The 21,706-nt window shown below is 47.2% G+C and overlaps 1 protein-coding gene and 1 pseudogene across 2 annotated transcripts; both read left to right on the top strand.

Annotated features, from left to right (window-relative positions):
- The first annotated feature begins 1,355 nt into the window (after positions 1-1,355).
- On the top strand, positions 1,356-1,768 carry LOC737519 (large ribosomal subunit protein eL22-like; annotated as a pseudogene).
- Positions 1,769-7,121: 5,353 nt separating this feature from the next.
- Positions 7,122-18,735, top strand: LOC104005171 (putative uncharacterized protein ENSP00000380674). Of its 2 annotated transcripts, none has more exons than XM_016949706.2 (3): positions 7,122-7,414; positions 17,927-18,050; positions 18,599-18,735. In XM_016949706.2, exons 1-3 carry the CDS (start codon positions 7,180-7,182, stop codon positions 18,666-18,668), a joined length of 429 nt encoding a protein of 142 aa, XP_016805195.2. In that variant the 5' UTR covers positions 7,122-7,179; the 3' UTR covers positions 18,669-18,735. The 2 variants fall into 2 exon arrangements, 1 of the variants encoding a protein (XP_016805195.2); XR_001716193.3 differs by having other exon boundaries at positions 7,176-7,414; positions 17,472-18,050.
- Positions 18,736-21,706: the final 2,971 nt, after the last annotated feature.

Raw genomic sequence — 21,706 nt, 5'->3', positions numbered from 1 at the left:
TGGTCTTGAACTCCTGACCTGAAGTGATCCACCCACTTTGGCCTCCCAAAGTGCTGGGATTACAAGATGAGCCACGGCGCCCGGCCAATATTATTATTATTTATTTATTTTGAGACAGTCTTGCTCTGTCACCCAGGCTGGAGTGCAGTGGTGCAATCTCAGCTCACTGCAACCTCCACTTCCTGGGTTTAAGCAATTCTCATGCCTCAGCCTCCCGAGTAGCTGGGATTACAGGTGTGTACCACCACACATGGCTAATTTTTGTATTTTTTTGTATTATTATTATTATTTTTAGTAGAGATGCGGTTTCACCATGTTGGCCAGGCTGGTCTCAAACTCCTGATTTCAGGTGATCTGCCCACCTTGGCCTCCTGAAGTGCCAGGATTACAGGTGTGAGCCACCACGCCCAGCCATAACTCTTAGTATTAAACCTCTACCCTCACGCTACACTTGGCTTCTCCCTGTACCAAGCAGACCTCCCCATCTTCCTACAGCTTATCCTACCTGGGAGGATTCGGCCACATGTAAGAAAGGGGGCAGAGCCGGGCGCGGTGTCTCACGCCTGTAATCCTAGCACTTTGGGAGGCTGAGGCGGGCGGATCATGAGGTCAGGAGATCGAGAACATCCTGGCTAACACGGTGAAACCCCGTCTCTAATAAAAATACAAAAAATTAGCCGGGTGTGGTGGCAGGCGCCTGTAGTCCCAGCTACTCGGGAGGCTGAGGCAGGAGAATGGCGTGAACCCGGGAGGTGGAGCTTGCAGTGAGCTGAGATTGCGCCACTGCACTCCAGCCTGGGTGACAGAGCGAGACTCCGTCTAAAAAAAGAAAAAGAAAAAAAGAAAGGGGGCTTATTGCAGCACAGTTCATAATTCCCAAGGCACAGAACCACCTTAAGTGCCCAATGACCAATGAGTGGATAAAATGTGGTATATGTACACCATGGACTAATACTCAGCCATACAAAGGAACGGAATAATGTCTTTTGAAGCAACTGGGATGGAGTTGGAGACCATTATTCTAAGTGAAGTAACTCAGGAATGGAAAACCAAATACCATATGTTCTTACTTATAAGTGAGAGCTGAGCTATGAGGACACAGAGACATACAGAGTGATATAATAGACCCTGGAAACTCAGAAGGGGGAGGATGGGCGGGGAGTGTGGGATAAAAAGCTACATATTGGGTACAATGAACACTACTTGGGTGGTGCGTGCACTAAAATCTCAGAATTCACCATTTTACAATTCATTCATGTAACCAAATATAACTTGTACCCCCAAAGCTACTGAACCTTTACAAAATTAATAACAATTTAAAAAGAAACAGCTCTCTTTCTGCCTCCACTGCCGCCATGGCGCCTGGGAAAAAGCTTGTGGTGAATGGAAAAAAACGAAGCAGGTTCTGAAGTTCACTCGATTGCACCCACCCCATGGAAGATGGAATCATGGACGCTGCCAATTTTGAACAGCCTTTCCGAGAGAGGATCAAAGTGAACTGAAAAGCTGGGAAACCTGGTGGAGGGGTGGTGACCATCGAAAGGAGCAAGAGCAAGATCACCATGACATCTGAGGTGCCTTTTTCCAAAAGATATTTGAAATATCACACCAAAAAATTTTGAAGAAGAATAATCTATGTGACTGGTTTGTGTAGCTGCTAACAGCAAACAGAGTTATGTTACTTCCAAATTAACCAGGATGAGGAAGAGGAGGAAGATGAGGATTAAATTTCATTTATCTGGAATATTTTGTATGAGTTCTTGAATAAAACTTGCGAACCAAACAAACAAACAAACAAACAAACAAAAACCTTCTTTTTCTTTTTTTGAGACGAGTCTCACTCTGTCACCTAGGCTGGCATGCAGTGCTGTAATCATAGTTTGCTGCAGCCTCGAGCTTGTCATCCTTCCACCTCAGCCTCTTGAGTAGCTGGGACTACAGGCGTGTGCCACTACACCTGGCTAATTTTTAAATTTTTTTGTAGAGACAGGGTATTACTATGTTGTCCAGGCTGGTCTTGAACTCCTGAACTCAAGCCACCTTCCCACCTCAGCTTCCTAAAGTGCTAGGATTACAGGAGTGAGCCACTGCATCCAACCTCAAAAAAACTTAAATCTCAACCTGTCGAGTCGCCCCCTCCTTTTCCTTCCCTCAACAGAGACATCCACATTCACACTTCAGTGGCTCACTTTCTCCGGCTATAACTTCTGTGCCTTGGGTTAGTAGCCCCTGTCCATCTGTGCAGAGAGTGGGCTAGCCTTGCCCAGTGCTCACTGAGAACTCTCCCGGTGTGGGTCTTCCTGGTATCTCTGGAAATCCTCTCTTGTGCCAGAGGGAGAAGACAAGGAGGCTTTGTACAGCTCAGGCCCTCCCAACCACTGAGGCTCTTTTAATTGGGCTGTCCTCTCACCGTACTTCTCTCCCCAGAGAGATGACCAGCCCCTATTTCCTGTTTTCTTTGCCCTTTGCCTTTGGGTATGAGTTGGGAGAGCAAGCCCCTGCCAGATTCCCCACCACTTGTGCCCCGGCCCAGCCAGGCTGGGAGGACCTGTGCACATCCTGTAGCATTGCCTGTGGAGGCAACACAGGCACCTGGGAGGCAAATCCCCAAATTCCTAAATAGTACCTGTGTGCCCTGGGCCACCTCCTAACTTCTCCAAGCCTCACATTCTACATGCTCCCATGACCGTGGCAGGTACCGTCACAATCTGCGTGGATTATGAGGCTACCTGCCAGGGTCATGGGAGCATTAAGTGAAAGAGGAACGTCTGCACATTAGGACACTTCATTCATGCAGGCGGTTATGAGCATTTTCCCCTAACTGCACAGGTCTTGCCCCTCTGTGCCCCCTATATCCCATTTGTCCCTTTCTCACCTCCACTCTTCTCCAGATTCTCTATTTAGTGCCCTTCCTGGGACTTGAGAGTCAAGGGGCCTGATCATGCTGAGGACCATGAATTTTGGAACCAGATCTACCTAGCTTCCAAACTGGGATCTGCCACCCTCCACCCTTGAATCAAATATATTTAATAGATCTTATTTTTTAAAATGGGGATAAGGATATCTACTTGATAGGCTTACTGATGCAAGGATTAAATAGGATAATGCATATAGAGCCTCAGCACAATACCGGGTTCAGAGAAGTTTAGCAAATAATAGAATAATAAATAATAAGAGGTATTATTAGATCCAGCTGGCTACCCCCTTGCTTTGAGGCTTGGCATATGGTTGGCATATTTCTCTAGTTCCTGCCACTGATGCCAGTCTCCCCTATCTTTAATTTCACTGGTCACTTTAGAGAATATTGGAAGGAGGAGGTTTGTTAACTGGGTCCACTGGCTCCATACTATCATTTTGCCCAGGAGTTTCCCGATCTTGGCTCACTGAAACCTCCGCCCTCTGGGTTCAAGTGATTCTCCTGCCTCAGCCTCCCTAGTAGCTGGGATTACAGGCGTGTGCTACCACGCCCGGCTAATTTCTGTATTTTTAGTGGAGACAGGGTTTCCCCATGTTGGCCAGCCTGGTCTTGAACTCCTGACCTCAACTGATCCACCCGCCTCTGCCTCCCAAAGTGCTGGGATTATAGGCATGAACCACTGCACCCAGCCAAACACTTGTTGATAGTGGCATCTTTTTAAATTTTTTTAATTTTTAATTTTTTAAGTATTTATTTATTTTTTAGAACAGTGTCTCACTCTGTCACCCAGGCTGGGGTGCAGTGGTATGATCATAGCTCACTGCAGCCTCAAACTCCTAGGCTTAAGCGATCTTCTTGCTTCAGCCTCCCCAGTAATAGGCACATGCCACAAAGCCTGGCTAATGTTTATTATTTTTTTTTAATTTTTAGTAGAGATGGGGTCATGCTGTGTTGCCAAGGCTGGTTTCGAACTCCTGGGCTCAAGTGATCCTCCCACCTTGGCCTCTCAAAGTGCTGGGATTACAGGCATGAGCCACAATGCCTGGTCAATATGGCATCTTTACCTCATTCCTGATTTAATAAAGAATACATTTCTCCTTTTTCTTGTATGTACATGTGAACTATTTAAGATAAAAGTAGTTGGCCGGGCACGGTGGCTCATTCCTGTAATCCCAGCACTTTGGGAAGCCGAGGCAGGAGGATCACTTGAGCCCAGGTGCTCAAGACCAGCCTGGGCAACACAGCAAGCCCCTCATCTCTATTTTTTTTAATTTGAAAAATTATAAGTGTAAAAATTAAAAAGTAGTTATCTTGTTAAGGAAATGTCCCATTATTTCTTTTATTTTTATCATAAGTTTGTTGCTATTACTGTTTTTAAGTTAGGGAGGGTTGTTTAATTTCATCAAATATGGTTTCAGTATTTATTGAAATTATGTCTATTTTGCATTTTTGTTTCCTTGACCTTGTGACAGACGTGATGTACAGAGATTTTCCCAGAACTCCCCTTGGAAATGAGTAGCTAGCAAACTACTTTATGTTCAAAGTAGTGGCAAAGTTTGGACCATGCAATACAGAGAATTAGGACATTTAGATATCCATTTAGGGAAAATTTTAAGTTTGATTCCTTCCTTGCAACCACATAAAAATTTTAGATGGATTAGACATTAGACCTTGAGAAAACCTTAAAACAATTTGAAGAAAACAGAAAAATATCTTTACAGCCTTGATTCAAGGAATCATAAGCAAGTTGTAAACACTATAAGCCAGAAAAGAAAATATTAGATTTGGCTACCTAATATTTAAAACTCCTGAATAATGAAAGACACCACCAAGAAACGTAAAGATAATGGAAGGCTGGAAGAAGACATTGCCAACATATATAACAGGCATTGCATTAATAATCAGAGTATATAAAGGAAAAGGAGGAAAATAGAAAAAAGTAATCGAGGCAAATAAAGCTTAATCTCACTCATAATAAATAGCATGTAAATAAAAATAACAACAAGGTAACATTTTCCATCATGGAGCTGTCAAAATTTTAAATGATAAATATCCAATGTTGGAGAATGTAGGTGACCGCTAGGTTTACACTTCAGGTAGCTCCAATCCAGAAGTATTTTATGTAAATGGCGCCCCCTGCAGCCCAATTCTTACGTAGACCAAACATGTACTCCAGTGCACCTTGGAACCGCGCTGGAAGACCCCTGTCCCTCCTGTCCCTTCTGTGGGTTTAGTGACAATTTGGGGAACAGTTTTTGGCCTATCTGGCAAAATGTAAAAGGCCCTTTGACCCAATAATTCCTCTTCCAGCCTTTCAGAAATACATGAATATGTACTATGTACATAAAAATATATGCAAAGGTATATTTATTAAAGTTTATTTTATATTGGAGAGAAAAAGGAAGCAATCTAGATGTCCGTCAATAGGGGACTGTTTGGATAAATAATGCTGCTTGCATCTATTCATGAGATATTTTAGATTTATCTGTACTCATATAGATTGATCTCCAAGTTTTTTTTTTTTTTTTTTTTTTTTTTTTATATGAAGTCTTGCTCTGTTGCCCAGGCTGGAGTGCAGTGGTGCAATCTTGGCTCACTGCAACCTTAGCCTCCTGGTTTCAAGCTATTCTCCTGCCTCAGCCTCCCAAGAACCTGGGACTACAGGCACCCACAACCACACCTGGTTAATTTTTGTATTTTTAGTAGAGACAGGGTTTCACCATGTTGGCCAGGCTGGTCTCAAACTCCTGACCTCAGGTGATCCACCCACCTTGGCCTACCAAAGTTCTGGGATTACAGGTGTGAGCCACTGCACCCAGCCAAGATTTAATGTTATGACTGAGGTAAACATGAATGAAAGCAAATCTTCAAAATATCTATTATTTGATCTCATGTATATACATTTGTCTCTGAATATACATTAGATAGATGGGGAATGCATAGATGTGGAACAGGCAGAACCTACCAAGCCGAGGGAACTGGACCTGAATCGTTGGACAGAGGGAATTTGTAACAGAAAAGACTTTCATGTTTTTCTCTGTATACTTAATTACTTTGTGCTCTACCACAACAAGAATGTACTGTATATGTTTTTTGTGTTTCTTTTTTCCCCTTAATCTTAAATTCAAAATATAAGGTCGTCCCCTGGCTGTGAGCTACAAGAATCCTTATGGGTTTGGCAGTTCTTTGACAACTTCCCACCTGGCTAAATTATCAAGGAATGTCCTACCACCAAGCATGAGAAATTCTTGGCATTCCTGAAATAAATTCTTCTTCTGAGCCAGCTCACTGGGCATCATAAACTCCTTGAAGACTTTAAAAAGATTTAGATCTGAGTCTGTCTCAGATTCTCGGGCTCAGAATCAGAATTTCTTCATCTGAGTCTATTATCTTGCTCTGGAGGAGGGAGTGAGAACTGGATCACTGGTTAGGGTGGTGACTGTTATGGACAACTGCACAGCCACAGCCAGGAACACAGAAGGCAGAGGCAGCCTTGATCTGCAAGGGCTCCAGTTAACCCCAATGGGGACCCTCGATGGACAAAGGCATTCTCCTAGGCTTGGTGATGAAAGTATTCCTCTTACAGCCAGGCAAGGCACTCAGGGCTCTGCAGCAGAGAAGTTAGAGCTGTAGCTTTTTTCCTTGGTGTTTTCACTAAAACTTAATTTCTTGTTGCACTTGTTGGATGGGCATGTCCCATAGGGGAAGTTTCCACTACTGTGTTCTAAACTTTGGACTGCTTGTACCATCTTACTTGTCCCCTCATTAATAATGAATTAAATAAAACCTTTAGTATATGCTAATTTCATATCTTTACAAGAGTCATGATTTTACCTTTTTTTTTGAAAAGTACCTTTTCACATTGCTATCAGTCCCTTACCAGAGCAGTGAGTGTCTGGGTCTCCCTCTTAGGGGCAGACACTGTTCCATGTGATTAGAATTAATTTCTTGTTCTCGGTAGACAGAGAAAACCTTCCACACTCCCAGGAGACGAGGGTTCAGATCTTGTGCCATGGCTGAGAGTGATGCTGAGGAAGACACTTCTCTCTAGTCTCAGTCTGCCTGCCTGTGAAATGGGCTCATAACAAACTCCTGATCCCAGGCTCAGTCGCCTTGAGCCCATGACCTCACCCAACCCCTCTCCTTCCTCCCGTGCCCCCAGGAGGGGCGGGGACTCGGGGGGCGGCACCCTTTCCTCCGGAGGCTCCCGGGTGGCACGTCAGTGCCTCAGGTCCCGGGGGTTTCTGGGTTCTGCGCTGCCCATGGGGTGCGCAGGAGCCTCTGGAGGGGGCGGATTCTCTCCAGCCAGAAAGCCCGGAGTCGCCCAGGAAGTTTGGCTCGGACTGAGAGCATTTCCTTCTGGGCCGGCCGGGCGCGATCCGGGAAGGGCGGCTGCGGTCACATGCCGCGCTGCTTTCAGCCAGGCTGGCACCATGCGGCCCCTGCTCTGCGCGCTGGCCAGGCTGGCCCTGCTCTGTGCCGTGGGCGCTTTGGTCGGTGAGTGGGGCGCAGGGCACGGCAGGGGACACGGAGCCGGGGAGACCCGCAGATGGTGAGGAAGGAATGAGCAAGAGACAGAGCTGGACACAGCAGCGAGATGGAGAGAGAGGGAGATCCAGGGAGGGAGGGATGGAGAGAGAGATGGTGAGAGGAAACAGACTCAGAAAAAGGCAGAGAAGTAGAGCAACGGAGAGATAAAGGACAGAGGGAAGAATAAACAGTGAACAGGAAAAAAGGAGAGGCCGAGACGGAAGGAGGCTTTCCCTGAACAGACATGAACCAAGATAGAAAGAAACAAGAGTTTGAGAGACAAAAGAGAAGAAGGAAAGAGAAAGAGTGACGAAAATGGCAAGGGGTGGAGGGAGAGAGGATAACAAAAGAGAAAGATTTGAGAGATACCAAAAAGGAGAGAGAGAGGGAAGCTCCATGCCCGGAGTAGAGCTCGCAAGAGAGAAGGAGCCAGGATCTGGGGTGGGAGGTCACAGCGGCTGGGCGGGGCAGCCCCGGAGGCCAGCTCCATCTCAGAGGGCCTGCGGAGGCTCAGGCCTGGCTTTATAGGACATTGCTTAAGAAGCCAGACTCCAAAGGGTGAGTGACCCAGGCCAGCTCAGCACAGCCTTAAGGAGCCAGGCAGGCGAGCCCAGGAGAAAGGCCACCGACTCACCTGCCAGGTGGCCTCAGGTGGTTCTGCAGTTGGTGAAGAAGTCAGCCTCCCGGTTTCCAGGGAGCTTCTCTGGGGAACTGAGCTGTTTTGGGTGGAGATGGGGGACTGGATGGAGATGCAGAGCTGTGTGGGAGGGAGAGGCTGTCTCGGTACTCCATTAGCTGGGTTCCTTGCCTTTCGCTGTCCCCTTTCTTCCCCCCACCTCCCCCCTCAGCTTAATGTTGCCCCTTCACAGGTGAGGCTCAGACAGGGTGACTCATGTCAAGTGACTTACTAGACTGCACTCTGGGGCGGTACACAGATGCTCATTCCACCACCCTGCACATTGCACAGGACTTTACAGTTTACAAGCCACAATCCCACTTAGCCAGGGATGGCTATTGCTCATTCCAGTTGCCCAGGTGAGGGGAAAGCTCAGATCTCATAATGGTGCCAATGCAGAGCCCTCACAAAGCATCCAGGCCTCCTGCCCCCCCAAGTCGTTGCCCCGACCTTGGCAGAAGTGTCCTGTACTAAGATAGAAGCCCCTAGTGCCTTTCAGGGCCGGGTGAACTGTGGGATTAAGCACTTGGGGAAAGGATCCAGACCAGCCCTCGGGATCCCCTGCCTTGGGTGAGTCCCTTCCCCTCTCTGGTGCTGTTTCTTCCTCTATAAATTGGGGAGAATGATACCCACCCCACAGGGCTGGCCTCAGAGATTAGATGAGAGAGGAAGTGCCCAGCAGGGAACATGCATCAACATACATTCTCTCAGATGACTCCACTGATCTCTCTGAGCCTCAGTTTACCCACCTGTTAAAGATGACCACCAATGGCTTCCTCACAAGCTGCACGAGGAGTGGCTGGGACTCTGCTCAGCATAGAATACAGGCCCCAGTACACACCCTGCCACCCCCCTCTCCTTTACTCCCTCCCAGCTCAGCCCCAGGCTCCAGGAGCTAAGGGCACAAAGCAGCACCTGTGTTTCTCCCGGAGGGAGGAGGGAGCAGCCTGCCCATAAGTGGCTACTTTTGGTGCCCCTTTTAGCCACAACTTGTACAGAGACTTTAAACCCACTTTTAAACGTTATTTTTCTTTCTGATTATGCATGCTCATTGCTACAGATAAAGAAGAAAAGGAGTTTGGGAGGCCGAGGCGGGCAGATCACAAGGTCAGGAGATGGAGATCAGCCTGGCTAACACAGTGAAACCCTGTCTCTACTAAAAATACAAAAAATTAGCCAGACCTGGTGGCACAAGCCTGTAGTCCCAGCTACTTGGGAGGCTGAGGCAAGAGAATCACTTGAACCTGGGAGGCGGAGCTTGCAGTGAGCCAAGATCAAGCCACCACACTCCAGCCTGGGTGACAAAGCAAGACTCCGTCTAAAAAAAAAAAATGAAGAAGAAAAGGAGGAAAGTATTCATGTGTTAGTGTAATTTCACATTGACTTCCTACATTTTTGTGCATATTCTTTCAGATTTTAGATGATATATCTTAACTTTTGATTATGAAAACTTTTGGATACAAAAAATACAAAATAATAGTATATGAAAGAATGATATAATGTACTATTAACCCTGCTTCAACAAGTATCAGTTCATGGGCAGTTTTATCTTATCTATAGTCTCCACCCTTTCTCCCCTCCCTGGATTATTTTAAAGAAAATCCAGGCATTGTATATTTTCTTTTTTTTTTTTTTTTTTTTTGAGACAGGGTCTCATTCTGTCACCCATGCTAGAATGCAGTGGCGCAATCTCAGCTCACTGCAGACTCTGCCTCCCGGGTTCAAGTGATTCTTCTGCCTCAGCCTCCCGAGCAGCTAGGACTACAGACACATGCCACCACACCTGACTAATTTTGGTATGTTTAGTAGAGACAGGGTTTCACCATGTTGGCCGGGCTGGTCTCGAACTCCTGGGTTCAAGTGATCCACCTGCCTTGGCCTCCCAGTGTGCTGGGATTACAGGTGTGCACCACCACGCCTGGCTAATTTTTGCATTTTTTAGTAGACACGGGGGCAGGGGGGTTTCGCCATGTTGGCCAGGCTCGTCTTGAACTCCTGACATCAAGTGATCAGGCTGCCTTGGCCTCCCAAAGTGCTGGGATTACAGGCATGAGCCACCACACTGGGCCCCAGTCTTGGTTTCTTTTAGCAGCACTCAGAGAAACCTTTATCCCTGATGGCTTTTTACACCATGAGCCACCACGCCCGGCCCGCATTTTGGAGTTTTTTATAGAAACACTTGAAGAATAGTGTTCTGCTGCTTTCAAAAATAATCAAAACCCATGGATCATTTTGAATGAATCATACATTTTAATACAAATATTGGATGTGGTAAATTTATTATTGTATTGTATTGAATGTGGTCAAATATAATTAACCCCCAGGTGGTCAGGGTTGCTTTACAAAGCAGAGTGTGATTTTGACAATTCAGAAGATACAGCAGCACCTTTCACAGATGCCACTGAGAAAATATTTCTCATCACCGAGCATGCAGAAATCATCTGCGTTGTGGCACTTTCTTACTGTTTGGGTCCAGATACAAAAGGTCTCCCCATAAGGCCTGGAAGTAGATGGAGTGGTACTTCTGCCTCAAAGGATGGGACCCAGGGGCCACGTCTCTTTAACTGGGGCAGCCAGCCCAGCCCAGCCGTCCCCTGGGGCTTCTGGGCTCCACAGCAGCCTGTACTCACCAGCACAGGGTGCCCCACCTGTAGCCACCATCCAGGGTGTACATCAGGCCCCGAGCAGGAGCTGGGCCAGAGAAAACAATGCAGCATCCAAGGAGGTCCATTTCCCAACTGGCGGTGCCTGGGAGAGCGGGAAGAAAGGAAGGAAGGGAGCCCTGTGGAGCCACAGCCTTGGCTGCTTAGGGTTAATCATCATAATCCTTCAGCCTTTCCACTCCCCTTGTCTGAGCCACTGACAGCCCCGTGGGTGCATGTGCGTGTCTACTAATTTTTTTTTTTTTTTTTTATACAAGACAGGGTTTTTCTCTGTTGCCCAGGCTGGAGTGCAGTGGTGCAATCGTAGCTGACTGTAGTCTCAAACTCCTGAGCTCAAGCGATTCTCCCACCTCAGCTTTCCAAATACCTGAGACTATAAGCATATGCCACCAATCCTGGCTAATTTTTTAATTTTTTTTTTTTTTTTTTTGTAGAAACAGAGTCTCACTATGTTGCCCAGGGTGGCCTCAAACTTCTTTTCAAGTGATCCTCCTGCCTCAGCCTCCTAAAGCTCTGGGATTACAGGTGTGAACCACTGAGCCCAGCCCCTGTAGCTAATTTTTGAGGCCTCTCTGCAGCTTCTGAAAGACAGAGAAGAATTAAGGATGAGCTACATGGGGGAGTCAGGGCCTCAAGCCTACCCTACCCCCATTTTATGGAGGAGGCAGCAGAGGCTCAGGGAGGAGAAGGAACTGTCTCACAATCCCACAATCATTAGTGGCTGAACCAGGCTGAGAACAGGGGTCTCCAGCACGTTTTCTGCCATGATGCGTTCAAGTCCGCGCCATGGTGAGGACTCTGGTGCAGAGGGAGCAGGCAGTACAATGTTAGGCCCTGCTCCAAGCTTGCTCTCTCAGATGCACTCCGTGGAGGCCTTGATGACCTCATGGACAGTTGCTCCAGGGTGCACAGAGCACAGTTGTGTCCAGATGTGAAAGATTAGTGCTGAGCCATGTGGGGAGTGACCTCAGCCCAGCCTTTTCCCTGGAGGGGTTTTGGAGCCAAGTTAGACCTTGTCACAGACACATAGAGAACAGGGTGTTTTAGGCCAGTGGAGAGGAGCAGGCTCTGGTTGCTCCTGACTTCCAAAGCAGCCAGACTCCCACTTGGCTGGCAGGGTCACACTGCGTCCTCCTGGTCTGAGCTTGGGGGAGGTGTGTGAGGGGAGAGTGGCTACGGTCTGGGAGAGGGCAGGTGAGCCTCCGGGGAAAGGCTTGGCCAAAGGCCTCTGGACAGAGCCAGCAGGGGGTGTGTGTATCCACAGACTCATGATGACAGGCCCTCTCCCAGGTCGGCCACTCTGTGGGTGAGAACAGCTCTTCGGGCCTCCTCAGAGCTTTTCCTCTCCAAGCCGAGCAGCCCAGTTTCAGCTGAGACAATTGAGTTAAAATTTGGAGTCCCAGACTGGGTGCGGTGGCTCACGCCTATAATCCCAGCAGTTTGGGAGGCCGAGGCGGGCGGATCACTTGAGCCCAGGAATTCGAGCTTAGCCTGGGCAACATAGTGAAACCCCATCTCTACAAAAAATACAAAACTTAGCCAGGCTCAGTAATGTGTGCCTATAGTCCCAGCTATTCTGGAGGCTGAGGTGGGAGAATTACTCGAACCTGGGAAGCAGAGGTTGCAGTGAGCCATGATCGTGCCACTGCACTTCAGCCTGGGTGACAGAGTGAGACCCTGTAAAAAAAAAAAAAAAAAAAAAAAAAGAGTCCCTTCCCATAGCCTTCTCTAGACCTGCTCCTGCCTCTCAAGGGCCTTCTCAGAATGTGGGGCCAGGATGGAGCATAGCCCCCAGTGGCCTCTCTCTCTCTGAATATTTTACATGGATGCCTGCAGCCCACCATGGCTGCTGCTTTCTGCTGACAACCCCGCCAGACAGCCAGCTTTCGTTATGGAACATTTCAAACCATGCACACAGAAGTAGAGAGAATTGCTGAATGCGCCCCCGTGTGCTCATCACCCAGCTTCAGCAATTAGCAACTGTCAGCCCATCCTCTTTGCTCTAAATATCCATGCATGCCTCTCCCCCATCCCCACCCAGGCCTGGATTATTTGGAAGTAAATCCCAGACAGTATAGCATTTCGTCTGTAAATATTTCAGTATAGGTCTTTAAAAGACTCACCTTAAACAAATAACCAAAGCGCCATTATAATGTCCTCCTCCCTCCCCAGATTCAGCAATAACACCATGATCTTTTGCAGAGTCTTTTCTAAGTTCAGTGGAGGGAAATAATGAAAAGGAGAATTTGAAAAACAGATTGTTCTCCACAAAAGATGCTCAGAGTGGAAGGACGTTTTGTTCCTGGTCTTGTTCTCATCCCTGAGTGGAAGAGCTGAGAGCTAGATAGAGTTGGAATCAGAAAATCACAGGCAGGGGGCCCCATCTTGCTGAGATGAGGCCTGGAGGTGAGGGTGCCTGAGTTCCAGGCATTTGCAGATGGTGTGACCTTAGACAAATCACTCGGCCTCTCAGAGTTACACATCCATCACCAGCTCCATCCTATCTCAAGACCTGCCCCACTTCTAGACAACTGCAGATGACCCCTTGGCCAACCCATCCAACACCAAGGCCTTACAGCTACAAACACTGCACGTACAGAGATCCGTTCCATAACTCTCTCCCCCAGCTGAGCTTTGGATGCCCACATCCATGGCCACAGCCTTAATATTGTCACTGTCTGAAGCTGCCCTAACTCTAAAAGCTAAAATTGCAATATTCTTTACCTCTTGTTCCTCCTGTGATTCCTAAGACCTGCAGTCTCTTCAGCCCCCATTTCTCCCAATTTATTGGCCCTCTTCTTGGCCTCATTTCTTTCCTTATCCCAGCTGGATTCCAGGGCTCCTCTCCTAAACCCCTGGCTGGCCAAATCTCAGTTCCTTGGCCCCTTGCTTCCACCACATCCATCCTGCAGACTCCTAGGTTTCAGCTCCATCCGGCCATCTGTCTTTGCACCCAGACTGTGGAGCACTGCTGGGGGAGGACTTGTGCTTCCAGGATTCCTTGTTGATGCCAGCTCATTCTTCATGGTCCTCCTCCACTGCATCCCTCATTCTGCGCATCCCCTTTTGAAGCCCTCTTTGTATTCAAGTCCCTTACCTAGTGGTACACTGATGGACTGGCTCTCAAAAAAAAAAAAAAAAAAAGGACGGGGGGGTGTTGATTTCTGTGATGTAAATGTTCTCATCATGGCCACAATTTTTTTTTCTTTTTTTACTTAAAAACTTTTTCTTTTTAGAGATAGAGGTCTAACTATGTTGATCAGCCTGGTCTCTAACTCCTGGCCTCAAGTGATCCTCCCACTCGGCCACCCAAAGTCCTAAGATTGCAGGCATGAGCTACCATTTCCAGACACCATGGTCACTATTTTAATGTCTGTTTTTAGCAACCTACTCATAGAATTCTTGAAATTTTAACATCTAGCTTTCCTCCCTACGTGATCTCCATCTTACTGCACCGAGTAAATAGAGGCTATCAGGTGGGAGCTCACTCCACTTTTTGGCCCTCTAGTTAGATGGTTTACCTTTGCCCATTTTTGCTTCCTTCCCTCCGTCTTCCTTCCAGATGTGTTCCCACCCGCTCTGGATCCAGGGCCTCCCATCAATTCAGGAAGTGCATTCCTTGGGTTCTCTTGTCTTCCTCCTGTCCCTCAGGCTGTAAGCATGGTTGTGTTTTCCAGTGTTTAAAACAAAAACAAAAACAAATGACAACCATAAATACTTCTCTAGACCTTGCGATCCAATCTCCCTTCCTTCACAGCCAAGCTTCATGAAATTTTCCAGAATCCAAGTTTCCACTCCCAACCTCACCTTCCCTTCTCATGTCATGGTAATCCAAACTCTGCTTTTCCTCCACTCCTAAAAGTGCTGGGGTGAAATTTAGCAGGGCCTTTCCCATGCTGTGTTTCCAGTCCTTATTTTGCTAGACCTCCCCGCTGCTTTCGGCTATGCCAACACTTTTCATCCCCAGTAGAATCCGTAAAGCTCTTGGCTTCTCTTGACTGCTGGGGCAGCACTCTCCTTCCTGAGTGTCAGTGTTCTCCAAGGTTCCAGCCAACCCTGATGCCCCACAGGCATCTCAGGGTTACCAACTCTGAAATCCGAGCTTGGAATCAGGGATCTCAGACTTCTGTTGTGAAGGCTGATGGTGCCTGGAAGAGCTAACTCAAGGAGAACAATGCTCAATCAGGAGTTGAGCGGGTTGAATGGCAGATCCTCTGCTTATGAGTAGTGACTCTGGACACATCCTTTCACCCTTCTGTGCATCAGTTTTCCTACATGTAGATTGGGCATAAGAACAGGCTGTTGGAGAGGTTAAGTGAGCACCCTACATGGTGCATGGTAAGCACTCATCACATGACAGCTGTTACTAATGGGTTCCCAGTGTCAATGCTGCTACTGAAATACCTCCTCTCATTTTCTTCCTCACTATTCCTACAGCTACTCGGGAGGCTGAGGCAGGAGAATCGCTTGAACCGGGGAGGCAGAGGTTGGAGTGAGCTGAGATTGCACCATCACACTCCAGCCTGGGCAACAGAGCTAGACTCCATCAAAAACAAAACAAAACAAAACAACAACAACAAAAACAAACATCAGAACTGGTTTATGAAAGCCTCTTGGTTAAAGCTCTGTCCCCTTGGCTTCATTTCCAGGACTTCCCTCTCCAGTCTCTCTCCCACCCACCCTGTATCTCCAGCCACTGCAGGCTCCCTGCAGGGTTTGCACAGTGAGCCATGCTCTTTCAGGCCTCTCCGTCATTGCAGGTGCCATTCTTCCTGGCTGAAGCCCGCCTTCCCTTCCTCCCTGGGCTTCACCTCCTTGAGGAAGTCCATCTGGGTCTGTAGGTGACTGTGGCTGTAGAGACTGGTGGGATTGAGATAACTGACAGTCGCACACTGACCCCCACCTGGGCCATCCTCTTCTTGCTCTTGAGTTTGCTTTGAGGACTGACCTCACTTGAGCCCAGTGTTTACAGAAGTCTCTGGCATTGTGGAAAACTAAGGGTCCCACAGTGACAAGACTTGTTTTCCCACAGCTGCAGAACCCTTCATCGCTCCCTGAGGAGACTCAGCTCAGAGCACAGCATGTGACAGACACATGGCTATGCAATGCCATCTAGATGTCATAGAGGAGGTAACAGGGTGCTTTGGAAGGACATGTGGTTTCAGGACCACCTTCTAGGATGATGTTTTTATGGGCAGATGCAAGCTTGCTTTGGAATGTCAGGACATCAGGCCAATCCTGCCCTGGGGCCACCTTGTCCAACATCACCCTCCCATCTAGGCTGCCAGGCTGGTGAGCCCCCAATGGACCCTGCCTCCCCTATGGCCTTACTTACCCCCACCAGGACATTTCAGCATCATTACTGGATGGGAAGGTGGAAATCCAGTCACTGTTTTGTTATATAGCCACGATTCCTAACTTGTGTGGGGAAAAGTTTACATCTTTATTGTCACAAGCCTTTAACTGAAATTGAGCATTCCCATTCATCATAAATACAGACAGCAAGCCGTGGTGTTAATAGTACTATAACTTTGTCACCAATAGAAATCCAGATAATTTCATCTTCTTCTAGTTATGAATATCTCAACATAACATTTATATCATTCATTATGTCAAAATTTCAGTTGTTGTTAGGCCTGATGTTAGATCATGTGAGTTAGTGAGTTAATAAATACATTTTTTTTTTTTTTTGAGGCAGGGTCTCTGTCTGCCGACAAGGCTGGAGTGCAGTGGCGCAGTCTCGGTTCACTGCAACTTCCACCTCCCAGGCTCAAGCAATCCTTCTACCTCAGCCTCCCAAGTAGCTGGGACTACAGGCACATGTGCCACCATGCCTGGCTAATTTTTGTATTTTTTTGTAGAGGCAAGGTTTTGCTATGTTGCCCAGGCTGGTCTCGAACTCCTAAGCTCAAGCCATCCACCCACCTCAGCCTCCCAAAGTGCTGGGATTACAGGTATGAGCCACTGTGCCCGGCCAATACATATATCCAAATTTTTAAATTTTGTTTTTGATGGAGTCTTGCTCTGTCACCCAGGCTAAAGTGCATGGTACAATCTCGGCTCACTGCCATCTCCGCCTCCCAAGTTCCAGTGATTCTCATGCCTCAACCTCCTGAGTAGCTGGGACTACAGGCATGCACCATCATGCCCGGCTAATTTTTTTTATTTTATTTTTTTTTTATTTTTGGTTTCACTATATGGCCAGGCTTGTCTCAAACTCTTGATCTCAAGTGATTTGCCCATTTCGGCCTCCTAAAGTGCTGGGATTACAGGCGTGAGCCATCGTGCTGGGCCAAAAAGTTTAATTTTAAATATTTGAATTTTTTTTTTTTTTTTGGCAGAGTCTCTCTCTGTCGCCCAGGCTGGAGTGCAATGGCATGATCGCGGCTCACTGCAACCTCCATCTCCCGGTTCAAGTGATTCTCTTGCTTTGGCCTCCTGAGTAGCTGGGACTACAGATATGCATCACCGTGCCCGTGTTCTTTTTGTATTTTTAGTAGAGACAGTTTTCCCACATTGGCCAGGCTGATCTCGAACTCCTGACCTCTGGTGATCCATCCACCTCGGCCTCCCAAAGTGTTGGGATTATAGGTGTGAGCCATCACGCCCGGCCTAATACTTGAATAATATTTTAAAGCAATTGGTGCTCTTGGTAATTCTATATGTTTTATTTTTTGCATTTAAGGCATTATTCTGAGAAGAGGTCTGTAGGCTTCACCACGCTGCCAATGGGGTCCACGGCACACACAGGGAAAAACCAGTAAGAACCCTGAGTAAATTTCAAAATCCCAGACCTGTCATTTGGCAGAGACACCACCAGGGAGCAGAATAACAAAAGGAATGTGAGCTCCAGGCTGCAAAGTCCAAAAGGGAGAAGGTAATCTACACGCGCTTTATCCAAACCTGTGACTGAGTGCCAAAAAGGAAGGAGCCTTAGAGAGCGAGCCCCATAGGATATTGTCATCTGGAGAGATTGAGGCAGGTAGGGGCAGAGCCTGAGTGAGGAAAACCCAGGTCCCGCAGCTCCCAGTCCTTTTCCACTGCACCCCACTGGACCGCCAGCTGCTTCTTAGGACCTGGCTAATGAAGCAGAACGTGGCACCACTCCTGTCCTGGACGTTACCCACCTTCTCACTCTAGATGGTAGAGAAGACCGTGGATCACCTGGGGACACAGGTGAAAGGCCTGCTGGGCCTGCTGGAGGACCTGGCCTGGAACCTGCCCGGGGGACCCTTCAGCCCCGTCCCCGACCTCCTCGGAAAAGGTGAGCAGTGCAGGTGGCAGAGGACAGCCTCTGGGCTGCTGTCATCTGGCGCTGTGCAGGCGAGACGGGGACGGCTGCTACGCCGCACAGGTGTAGCCTGGATAGCAGGGAGGGTCCCAGCGCCCCCTGGGGACGGAATCGGGACCGCATCATCCCTGCTCCCCTCCGCTACCACCCCGCCCCCACACCCGGTCGCTGCCTCCCAGCGTCAAATGAGGTTCTGGAAGAGCCGGCCCTAGATGACATCTCAGCACAACCCCGGCGCAGAGAAGCTACCTGCTTCATTGGCCTTCTCACGGCTGGAGCTCCTCAGTTCCTTTCATTTCCCCCTGAGGAGCCACTCCTGTTCCACCCCAAAACCGTCGCAGGGAAGACGGGCACCCCCACTGATCAGGCAGGGATGGGGTTGCACTCTCCTCGATCCCTGTGTCCCTGGCGCAGCAGTTCCCGGGGGCTGGGGAGGGGAGGGAAGGCACTGCTGAGCACCACGGGGGCGGGTACCCTGCAGCACCCCAGCTTGCTCAGTGGAGGCCGCTGCTTTCTTTCAGATGGCTTCTGAGCCCCGGAGCTGGAGCCCAGCAGCTGGAGGTGGTGCACCTGCCAGGCAGCACCCTCTGATAGCCAGCGCTGTCCGCTCGCCTTCCTTCCTCAGCTTCGTGTGAAATAAAAGCTACTGTTTTTGGTCTCCTCTGTGTCTGCTGACAGAGTAACCCGTTTACAGCCCCCTCTCCCTCCACTTCCATGCCTGGGGGAGGCCAGCCACCCCCTCCAGGCTCAGACCTGGGGACACGCCCACTCCCGCCATCTGTGCTTCAGCAGTCCCTTATTTATAGGGGCAGATGGAGCAGGGGTTGATTCACAGAGGTGGAGGCCCTTCGAGTGGCCTTGCGTCTCAAAATGTGGCCATAGGTGAGAAGCAAGGGGATCATGGTCTCAGGACCCACCCGGACTCCTTAATCCAAATCTGCATTGCAATCAGACCCCCAGGGGATTTATGTGTCCATTAAAGAGGTTTGTTGTTGTTTTAAAAAAAAATTCCTATGAAGTGAAATTCAATGTAAAATTCATCATTCTAACCATTTTAAATTGTGTAAGGCTGGGGGCAGTGGCTTACGCCTATAATCCTAGCATTTTGGGAGGCCAAGGTAGGGGGATCACTTGAGCCCAGGAGTTTGAGACCAGCCTGGACAACATGGTGAAACCCCATCCCTACAAAAAATACAAAAATTAGCCTGGCATGGTGGCATGGTGGTGCATGCCTGTAGTCCCAGCTACTCAGGAGGCTGGGGTGGGAGGATCACCTGAGCCCTGGAGACCAAGGCTGTGGTGAGCCATGATTGTGCCACTGCACTCCAGCCTGGGTGACAGAGTGAGACCTTGTCTCAAAAAAATAATGATAATAAAATAAATAAATTGTACAAATGCAGTGGCGTCCAGTACATTCAGAAGTTGTGCAGTCATCACCACCAGTTCCAGAACATTGTTCTCACTCTAGAAAGAAACTCTGTATCTATCAAGCAGTCACATCCCATTCCTGCTGCCCCCCACCCCCCCTGGAAACCATTGATCTCTGTCTCCATGAACTTGCCTCCTCTGGACATTTTAAATACAGTAGTCCTGCTTTATCTGTGGTTTCACCTTCCATGGTTTCAGTTACCTGAAGTCAACCACAGTCCTAAAAGATTAAACTCCAGAAATAAACAGTATATGAGTTTTCAATTGCACATCATTCTAAGTGACGTGATGAAATCCCTCGCCATCCCACTTTGTCCCACCCTGGACATGAACGCTCCCTTTGTCCAGCATGGTCCACGCTGTCTACACTTCCAGCCTGTTAGTCACTTAGCAGCCTTCTCCGTTATCAGGTTAACGGCCACAGTATCACAGTGCTTGTGTTCCAGCAACACTTCATTCACTTAATCAAGACCCAAAGTTCAAGAGCAGTGTTGCTGGCATACGTGGTTGTTTTTCACGTAACTCTCCCTTCACAGAAGCTGGCATATTGTTCTAGTTTTTCTATTTTATTCTTAACTATTGTTACTAATCTCTTATGGTGACTAATTTATAAATTAAACTTCATAGGTATGCATGCATAGGAAAAAACATAGTATCATAGAAGTAGATACTATTGTAGTTTCAGGCATCCACTAATGGTGTTGAAATCTATCTCCTGAAGGTAAGGAGGTACCACAGTAAATAGAATCATACAATACGTAGCCTAGCTGTATCTGGCTTTTTCCTCTGAGCATAATGTTTTCAAGGGCCATCTGTATTCTAGCATGTATCAGTACTTCATTCCTTCTTATGGATGAATAATGTTTCATAGTATGAATATACCACATTCTATTTTTTTTTTTAGACAGAATCTCACTCTGTCACCCATGCTGGAGTGCAGTGGCATGATCTTGGCTCATTGCAACCTCTGCCTCCTGGGTTCAGGAGATTATCCTGCCTCAGCCTCCCGAGTAGCTAGAATTATAGGTGCGCACCACCATGCCTGGCTAAATTTTGTATTTTTGGTAGAGACAGGGTTTCACGATGTTGGTCAGGCTGATCTCGAACTCCTGGCTTCTTGATCCACCTGCCTCGTCCTCCCAAAGTGCTGGAATTACAGGCGTGAGCCACTGCACCTGGCCCACATTTTATTCATTTATTCGTCAATTGATGGACATTTGGGTCGTTTGGACTTTTTGGCTATTATGAATATTGGAGAATGTTCCATGTGTGCTTGAGAAGAACATGTACTCTGCAGCTGTTGAGTGGAATATTCTGTAAATGTTTGTTAGGTTCTCTAAGTCTATAGCTTTGTTCAGGTGCACTGTTTACTTATTGATTTTCTGTCTGGATGTCTTCTATCCATTATTGACAGGGGAATATTAAAGTTTTTCTACCATCATGGTATTTATGTTTATTTTTCTTTTCATTTCTGTCAATGTTTGCTTTACATATTTAAATGTGCTGATGTCGGGTGCGTATATTTATGATTGTTATATCTTCCTGATGAATTTATCCTTTTATCATTTTAAAATGTCTTTCTTTGTCTCTTGTGATAGTTTTAGGCTTAGAGTGTATTTTGTCTGCTATAAGTATGTCCATCCCCACTCTGTTTTATTTAGTATTTGTATGCACTTATATTTAGTGCACTTATATTTAAAATAATTATCCTAGGGAAGGACTTACTATTGACATTTTGTTAAACATTTTTTAGTCTGTGTGGTTCTTTTGTTTCTTTTTTTTCTCTGTTGTTGCCTTTGTGTTTCATTGGTTTTTTGTAGTGATATGTTTTGATTCCTTTCTCTTTTCTATTGTGTATCTTTGATAGGTATTTCTTTTATGATTATCATGAGGCTTGTATAAAACATAGTTATAACAGTCTATTTTAAGCTGATAACAACTCAATTTTGCTTGCATTAAAAACCCTGTATGTTTACTTCTCCCCACCCCATACTTTGTTTTTGATGTCATAATTTATACATTTATATTGTCTCTACTCACACTTTTTGTAGTTATAGTTATTCCTAATAGTTTTGTCTAATTTTTGTACTGAAATTAAATGTGATTTTTATACCACCTTTATAGTATTACAACATTCTGTATTTGTCTACGTATTTGCTTTTTCCAGTGAGTTTTATGCTTTTATTTGCTTTATGTTGCTG

Source organism: Pan troglodytes, chromosome 13 (assembly GCF_028858775.2).
Source record: "Pan troglodytes isolate AG18354 chromosome 13, NHGRI_mPanTro3-v2.0_pri, whole genome shotgun sequence".
In the NCBI taxonomy this organism is placed as follows: domain Eukaryota; kingdom Metazoa; phylum Chordata; class Mammalia; order Primates; family Hominidae; genus Pan; species Pan troglodytes.
Note: the sequence above shows the minus strand (reverse complement) of the source record. Positions and strands in the feature narration are given on the sequence as shown.